We start from the raw sequence: 9,864 nt of genomic DNA, 5'->3' as shown, positions 1-9,864 counted from the left end.
GAAACCCCCCGTCTATGACAGCAGGGGATTTGCCTTCTGGGCCGAGCTCGTCATACAAGGCTTGCCTAGTGCGGGTTATCACTCCTGTGTGGTTTGCGGGCTATTGCACAGGAGCGGGGTTTACCCTATGCGCACTCGAAAGGTAGCTGCTGCGGGTTTTCTTGTCATAAAAAAATAACCTATGTCATGACATAACATCGTGGAGAAAAAGACCTATATGTCGATAGGCAAAGTAATTTATTTAGCAGCCGTATATATTGAATTGTATGATAGTCCACATTATATTTGTTGGACTTTTAAAGTTACCTCAGTATTTTCAGTCTTGCTGTATTACCCGGGCTTCTGTGCGTGTATAGTTGATTTTTTTCTTTGAGTTGGGTGAGCTTACAAAGACATTGAACTTCACTACCCATTATTTAGTGTTATTTCGGACTGGATACTTGGATTTGTTAATATTCCTCCCCTTTAAAACTGTGAGGGTTATCTGAAGTGTGTAAATGACTTGAAAAAGCCAGCTGATATTTGATTGAATTAACCCCTTGAGTGAAATTTGCTTTGGGGGTTAGTCCTCTTTACCCAAGATTCAATTATGAAAACTTAAAACTTATTGTTATCAACTCTCTGATTATTTCTAAAATCAAATTCTGGCTAATGCTGTGCAATTGGCAGTTAAGAGCATCCGAAATCTGAACGGGCACAGTGTTGGGCAGTATCAAATCCATGCAGGAAAGTCTGTTCCAATTGTTAAAGGAGGAGAACAAACCAAAATGGAAGAGGGTGAATTTTATGCAATTGAGACCTTTGGATCAACAGGTAATTTCCGTTTTCTGTGTGAAAGAGTGACATTAATGTAACTGGCTAAACTAATTCTTGTCTCGCATCTCCATGTGTTAGGAAAGGGATATGTGAGGGAAGATCTAGAATGCAGCCATTATATGAAAAACTTTGATATCGGACACATTCCATTGCGGCTACCCAGAGCTAAACAACTGCTGGCAACAATAAATAAGAATTTCTCGACATTGGCGTTCTGCAGACGTTATCTAGACCGCCTTGGTGAGACAAAATATCTGATGGCATTGAAGAACTTATGTGATGCTGGAATTGTTCAGGTATGTGACCGACCTCAAGCTACATTCATGAGTTTGGCTCATTTGTGACGTTCAGGCTTGGCTGCACAATTCCTTATATTTGTTAATTAATACTCCCTCCGTCACAATTTATGTGACACTCTTTCCTTATTAGTCGGTCCTAACAAGAATGACACTTTTCTATATTTAGTAACAATTTAAACTTTAAAATTCGACTCTTTGCGTACACCCCACCCTCCCCAGACCCCACTTGTGCGATCACACGGGCTATGTTGTTAACTTCAAACTTTCCATTTTACCCTTAATGAGATGATTTATAGCCACACAAATATATAGTTTTAAAAGTTTTCCTTTCATCTTAAACTCGTGTCCAGTCAAACGCCTTCACAAAAGTTGAGATGGAGGGAGTACAGCCTTTGCTTATGACATTTATAGCGCCGTTCAACACTTCCTATATTTTCCTTTATCTTAGATTTAAATTTATCTTCCTATATTTGTTAACTAATAGAGGAGGCTTGGAGCAACAGTAAAGTCGTTACCACGTGATTTATGCCTCTATCATGATCCAAAATTGAAGTTTTGCTGTCTTTTGCTTTTTCTTTTGGCAGCCATATCCTCCACTTTGTGATATTAAAGGGAGCTATGTATCTCAGTTTGAGCACACCATTTTACTTCGTCCGACTTGCAAAGAGGTGGTATCGAGAGGCGATGACTATTAAACGATATAAATCTCGTGTGTGGTTTGTATTCTGGAATTCAGTGAGGAAAAAGGATTATTTTTTTCCCTGTATGCTTCTCGTCGTGTAGCGTCGTACTTCTGTGAGAGGGGATATCCTAGCTTTTAATGAATCAATACAGAAAATGGAAAAAAATGGAGATGATAGAATAAACTGTTAGATCAATTCCTCAAAGGCCTCTCTTTTGTTGTGTTCTAAAACTTTTATTGGATTCTCTTCCATTTTGCATAGAATATTGAAGTTTGAAGTAAAGTATATCCTTTTCTCAAGCAGCATTAACTTCACTATTCATATTGCTTACACTGGAAATCTTGTCACATATCTACTATTATATATTATTTTACTTTACTACTATATAGAAGCACCAGTTGGTGCCCCTTCGTCGTCCGTTAAGCACTTTTTCGTCGTTCGTTTGTGGGCTAAAAAAATAAATTGTGGGCCCACATATTTTAAACAACTACTAATATTTGAAAAAACAAAATTGTGGGCTCACATATTTTAAACAACTACTAATATTTAAAAAAAATTGTGGGCCTCATATTAAATATCAACCAGTAATAAAAAAAAAAGAGAAGAAAAAAAAGTGGAATCCACCACATCCAAACTCACGAGAAAAAAAAGTAGATTTCATATTAACAAAATCAAGCAATATTAAAAAAATAAATGAATCCCATATTAAAAAAACACAATGTTAAAAAAAAGTGCTTAGAAAATCAAACAATTAAATCAATAATGATGGATTTATTGCCACATGCGTATTAACCCATTAGAGGGATCAAATGAAATTATTGTACAACAACATACTTAAAATACAAAAATGCTTACAAAATCAAACAATTAAATCAATAATGATGGATTTATTGTCACATGCGTATCAACCCATTAGTGGGAGCAAATGAAATTATTGTACAACAACATACTTAAAATATATATATATCCGTTTTTCAATTTTTGAAAATAAATAAATTGTGGGCCCATATAGCCTGATGGATTCATTGCCGCATGCGTATCAACCCATTAGAGGAGCAAATAAAATTATTGTACAGTTAAACAACTACTAATATTTAAAAAAAAAATTGTGCGCCCACATATATTAAACAACTACTAATATTTTTTTTTTAAATTGTGGGCCCCATATTACACCAACCAGTAATAAAAAAAAAGAGAAGAAAAAAAAGTGGAATCCACCACATCCAAACTCACGAGAAAAAAAAGTAGATTTCATATTAACAAAATCAAGCAATATTAAAAAAAAAGTGAATCCCATATTAAAAAAATAAACAATGTTAAAAAAAAAAGTGCTTAGAAAATCAAACAATTAAATCAATAATGATGAATTCATTGCCACATGCGTATCAACCCATTAGAGGGAGCAAATGAAATTATTGTATAGCAACATACTTAAAAGACAAAAATGCTTACAAAATCAAACAATTAAATCAATAATGATGGATTTATTGCCACATGCGTATCAACCCATAAGTGGGAGCAAATAAAATTATTGTACAACAACATACTTAAAATACTTATATATATATATATATATCCGTTTTCCAATTTTTGAAAAAATAAAATTGTGGGCCCATATAGCCTGATGGATTCATTGCCGCATGCGTATCAACCCATTAGAGGAGCAAATGGAATTATTGTACAACAACATACTTAAAATACAAAAGTGCTTAGAAAATCAAACAATTAAATCAATAATGATGGATTTATTGCCACATGCGTATCAACCCATTAGTGGGAGCAAATGAAATTATTGTACAGCAACATACTTAAAATACTTTAAAAAAAAAAGTGTGGTCCCATATTAAACACCAACCAATATTAAAAAATAAAAAAAAACACCAACCAATATTTTTTTTTTAAAAAAAGTAAATAAAGTGGAACCCACCATCTCCAAACTCACGGGAAAAAAAAATGTGGACTCCATATTAACAAAATTAAGCAATATAAAAAAAGTGAATTCCATATTAAAAAAATAAACAATGTCAAAAAAAAGAGTACAGACTTTGTATTCGTAGCAAACACTAATATAATAAAGTTTTAGATACGGAGCACAAACTACAATGTTATATTAATCGTGTTTTGAACATAGTATCCCATATTGACAAAATCAAGTAATATAAAAAAAAAAAAGTGAATCCCATATTAAAAAAATAAACAATGTAAAAAAAAAAGTGCAGACTTTGTATTCATAATAAATACTAATATAATAAAATTTTAGATACGGAGCACGAACTATAATGTTATATTAATCGTGTTTCTAACATAGTATATATATATATATATATATATATATATATATATATATATAGTGCAAACTAATAATGTCCAAAAGGATGAGCGCCATTCTAAATAACACCAAGAAATATATAAAAAAATAATAAAAAAAAAACTATATAAAGCATGGGTTTAGACCCATGCTTCGTCGTCCGTTGTCCCTTAAAAAAAGGAGGGGTGGGGGGGGGGGGGGGGGGGCATACTAAATAACACCGAGCAATAAAAAAAAGGAAGAAAACTCATCATCTCCAAACTCATGGGAAAAAAAAGTGGACTCCATATTATTAAAATCAAGCAATATCAAAAACAAAAAAAAAAATGAACCCCATATTAAGAAAAATATAATGTTAAAAAAAAAAAGTGCACACTTTATATTCGTAGCAAACACTAATATAATAAAGTTTTAGATACGGAGCACAAACTACAATGTTATAGTAATCGTGTTTTGAACATAGTATATGTATATATATTATATGCATAAAAATAGTACAAACTAATAATGTCAAAAAAAAAAAAGTGCACCCCATAAAGGGTGGACCTCATACTAAATGACATCAAGCAATATAAAAAAAAAAAAGTGCATCCCACCATCTCCAAACTCACGGTAAAAAAAAGTGGACCACATATTAACAAAATCAAGTAATATAAAAAAAAAAAAAAAAGTGAACGCCATATTAAAAAAAGTGCAGATTTTGTATTCGTAGTAAACACTAATATAATAAAGTTTTAGATACGGAGTACAAACTACAATGTTATATTAATCGTGTTTTGAACATAGTATATATATATATATATATATATATGCATAAAAATAGTGCAAATTAATAATGTCAAAAAAAAAAAAGTGCATCCCCTATTAAAAAATCAAACAATATTCATGTAATTTCCAATATATCTCATTAAGTCAATAATGATGAATTCATTACCACGTGCGTGTCAATTCATGAAATTGCTTTTCTTCAAAAGGTTAAGTAGTCAAACCATACAATTTTCTTTCTTTTTTTATATTAGCCAGAGATCTAATCTAGATATTAAACTATTGTATTTGCTATTCCGCCATGTCATTTATTTGTTATGTTTACTAAAATAAATATACTTAAAATATTTATATTTTAAAATAAGATAAAATTTAATTACTTTTTTATTTTTATTCTTACTCTAATAAATGTGAAAAGAAATTAATGTCGTAAAAAAATATATATCAAATGCAGATCAAATAATGAATAAGGTAAATTAGTCAAATTATAATTCTAATAGACGTTTTCTTAAAAAACCATGCAAAAGACAACATGACAAGTAAAATGAGCTAAACCGAGAATATTTACTAAAAATTAAAAAAATAGTATTTCTTCGTTTAATAAAAAATCAATTTCTAGTTTGTTTCGTTTTAAACATGTAAAATTAATTTAATAATTTGAATTAGAATTGTCCAAATCAAAATTTGATAAAAAATAATAAGTAATTTACACCTTTAAATTAATCGAATTAAAATTGAAAGTATCAACTGATGCTTAAATATTGCTATTGTTTTATCTCAAAGAGAAGAAAATAGTTTTCTTTTAAACAAGTCTTCTCTTTTAAAAAATATTAATAAATTTGCCGATTTTGTGTTCATAGCAAACATTAATATAATAAAATTTTAGATACGGAGCACAAACTACAATGTTATATTAATCGTGTTTTGAACATAATATATACTTTATATATATATATATAGCCAATGCTCGTGCTGCGCACGGCCCAACACTTTAGATTATAGTGCATTTATGTGTATGTAGTTATTTTTGAATAGTGATAATATATATATATATATATATATATATATATATATATATATATATATATATATATATATATATATATATATATATATATTATCACTATTCAAAAATAACTACATACACATAAATGCACTATAATCTAAAGTGTTGGGCCGTGCGCAGCACGAGCATTGGCCGTCTAGTCTATATATAATAAGTGCCAAGGAGGGACGAACACAACAGTCCCTCCTTGTACCCACTGCTTCACGAATTGTACCCGCATTAAATTCTTGTAGCATGAGCTATATAATTTATACACTTTATCTAACTATTTTTATATTCTATGTAGACATGTGTCATAGTACTTAATATATTTATTCTCTTCTCATGTATAGACGTATGCACTTTAAATTTAATTCTCCGACACATTTATCTCCTCCGTGCACTTTTACTTATTCACTTTTGACTTTTCGTGTTCTAACTGAATATTTATTCTCTTCTCATGTATAGACATATGCAATTCAATTTTAATTCTCCTACACAAATTTATTTCCTCTATGCACTTTAATTTGTTCACTTTTGACTTTTCACATTCTTTGAGAATTAATAAATCCCACGTGGATATATGTCACAGTACTGAATATTTATTCTCTTCTCATGTATACACGTGTGCACTTCTATTTTAATTCTCCGACACATATTTATTTCCTTGGTGCATATTTACTTGTTCATTTTGACTTTTCGCATTATTTAAGAATTAATAAATGAAGTACCCCTTCCGTCCCGTATTACTTGGCCACATTACTATACTTGACTTTTCACGTTCTTTAAGAATTAATAAAAATGAAGTACTCCCTTCGTCCATATTAACGTAGACATGTGTCATAGTACTTAATATATTTATTCCCTTCTCATGTATAGACGTATGCACTTTAAATTTAATTCTCCGACACATTTATTTTCTCCGTGTACTTTTGACTTTTCGTATTTTAGCTGAATATTTATTCTCTTCTCATGTATAAACATATGCAGTTCAATTTTAATTCTCCTACACAAATTTATTTCCTCTATGCACTTTAATTTGTTCACTTTTGACTTTTCATATTCTTTGAGAATTAATAAATCCCACGTGAATATATGTCATAGTACTGAATATTTATTTTCTTCTCATGTATACACGTGTGCACTTCTATTTTAATTCTCCAACACATATTTATTTCCTCCGTGCACTTTTACTTGTTCACTTTTGACTTTTCGTGTTCAAGCTGAATATTTATTCTCTTCTCATGTATAGACATATGCAGTTCAATTTTAATTCTCCTACACAAATTTATTTCCTGTATGCACTTTAATTTGTTCACTTTTGACTTTTCACATTCTTTGAGAATCAATAAATCTCACGTGGATATATGTCATAGTACTGAATATTTATTCTCTTCTCATGTATACACGTGTGCACTTCTATTTTAATTCTCCGACACATTTATTTCCTCCGTGCACTTTTACTTGTTCATTTTGACTTTTCACGTTATTTAAGAATTAATAAATGAAGTACTCGTTCCGTCCCATATTACTTGGCCACATTACTATACTTGACTTTTCACGTTCTTTGAAGATTAATAAAAATGAAGTACTCCCTTCATCCATATTAACGTAGACATGTGTCATAGTACTTAATATTTAATTCCCTTCTCATGTATAGACGTATGCACTTTAAATTTAATTCTTAGACACATTTATTTCCTCCATGCACTTTTACTTGTTCACTTTTGATTTTCGTGTTCTAGCTAAATATTTATTCTCTTCTCATGTATAAACATATGCAATTCAAGTTTAATTCTCCTACACAAATTTATTTCCTCCGTGCACTTTAATTTGTTCATTTTTTACTTTTCACATTCTTTGAGAATTAATAAATCTCACGTGGATATATGTCATATTACTGAATATTTATTCTCTTCTCATGTATACACGTGTGCACTTCTATTTTAATTCTCCGACACATACTTATTTCCTCCGTGCGCTTTTACTTGTTCATTTTGACTTTTCACGTTATTTAAGAATTAATAAATGAAGTACTCCTTCCGTCCATATTACTTGGCCACATTATTATACTTGACTTTTTACGTTCTTTAAGAATTAATAAAAATGAAGTACTCCCTTCGTCCATATTACTTGGCCACATTACTAAAAATATATGTCTATTTTTCTATTCTATATTTATCTTCTTTTCTATTTCTATTATCCCCGTTTTTCTTCTTTGTCAATTTTTTAAACTTGAAGAGAGGACGAACAATAGCAATGTAAATTTGCACCAAAAGTTATTTTAATGCTCCTACACATAGCTTGTTCACTTTTGACTTTTCACGTTCTTTGAAAATTAATAAATCAAGTATATATTTTATCATAATATCTATATTTATTGGTACATAGTCTCAATAACCTCAGAAAATGATTTGAAAATGAATAATTAATGTGAAGGGTAAAACAAGAAGAAGAATTTTTTTCCTTGATATGTTAACATCGACAAGTAAAAGTAAAGGGAGGGAGTAACATTTATCCCCGTTTTCCTTTATTGTCAATACTTTACTTATTTACTCTCTTTTGCAGTCTCTGATTATTGTTTCTTTACATTTATAAAATGTATTACTTTATATTTTCATTTCAGAATTAAAATTTAGTGATTAATGATATAACATATATCTTTCTAATTTTGATTTCTTCGTAACAATTAATATAAAAAATTATAATATATTTTTAAATTAATTTAATAAAAATATTTTAATCCAATATATACAACAAAATGGTTTTTATGTTTGGATCTGAATAGTTATTTAATTGAAATGGATATCAACTTGTCGGTATACATATAAAATATTAAAGAATTTAAAAGAAAAAATTTAGAATCAAAATATTTATTTTCCCTCATATTCTTACTACGTTTCTTTTACATCAATGAACAACTTTCATTGTCATGATAATGATAAAAAAAGTTCGACTCTTTCCATCTCAAAGACTTTTAATTACAACTAAAGTGATGGTACATGAAATACACTTTGCATATATAATAACAATTAGAACGTTTTTAAAAGTTATTTTCAAAATACAAACCTTAAAGACTGACTAATTAAAGTGAATAGACATATTCGTCTCGTGCATCGCACGGGCATGTATTGCTAGTTATATATATAAATGTGGTAAAAGGTCGAACACAGCTTCCCATGGGTGTATCATTTGCTTTAAAAATTATACACGCAATGAATGCTTGTACCATAAGTTATATAAATTGTACAGTTTAACTAAATATTTTTATATCCCACATAGACATATGTCATAGTACTTAATATTTATTCCCTTTTCATGTATAGACGTATATACTTCAAATTTATTTCTCCGACACATTTATTTCCTCCGTGCACTTTTACTTGTTCACTTTTGACTGTTCGTGTTCTAGCTGAATATTTATTCTTTTCACATGTATAGACATATGCAGTTCAATTTTCTACTATATATAAATGTGGTAAAAGGACGAACACAGCTTCTTATGGTTGTACCATGGGCTTTAAAAATTATACACGCAATGAATGCTTGTACCATAAGTTATATAAATTGTACAGTTTAACTAACTATTTTTATATACCACATAGACATGTGTCATAATACTTAATATTTATTTTCTTCTCATGTATAGACGTATATTTATTTCCTCTGTGCACTTTTACTTGTTCACTTTTGATTTTTCGTGTTCTAGCTGAATATTTATTCTCTTCTCATATATAGACATATGCAGGTCAATTTTAATTCTCCTGCACAAATTTATTTCCTGCGTGCACTTTAATTTGTTCACTTTTGACTTTTCACATTCTTTAAGAATTAATAAATCTCACGTGGATATATGCCATAGTACTGAATATTTATTCTCTTCTCATGTATACACGTGTGCACTTCTATTTTAATTCTCCGACACATACTTATTTCCTCCGTGCGCTT

At 29.7% G+C, this 9,864-nt stretch overlaps 1 protein-coding gene across 2 annotated transcripts in view; it reads left to right on the top strand.

Annotated features, from left to right (window-relative positions):
• The window catches only part of LOC132625952 (methionine aminopeptidase 2B-like), an 18,210-nt gene extending 16,113 nt beyond the window's left edge, over nt 1-2,097 (top strand). For both annotated transcript variants that reach the window (XM_060340626.1, XM_060340627.1), the window contains exons 10-12: nt 670-813; nt 895-1,112; nt 1,700-2,097. In XM_060340626.1, the coding sequence (XP_060196609.1) occupies nt 670-813; nt 895-1,112; nt 1,700-1,810 (473 nt within the window). In that variant the 3' untranslated portion in view covers nt 1,811-2,097. The remainder of the gene's footprint in view (nt 1-669; nt 814-894; nt 1,113-1,699) is intronic.
• Nucleotides 2,098-9,864: the final 7,767 nt, after the last annotated feature.

This window comes from Lycium barbarum, chromosome 2, assembly GCF_019175385.1.
Source record: "Lycium barbarum isolate Lr01 chromosome 2, ASM1917538v2, whole genome shotgun sequence".
NCBI lineage: Eukaryota > Viridiplantae > Streptophyta > Magnoliopsida > Solanales > Solanaceae > Lycium > Lycium barbarum.
The sequence above is the reverse complement of the archived record's forward strand: the minus strand, read 5'-3'. Positions and strand labels throughout refer to the sequence as shown.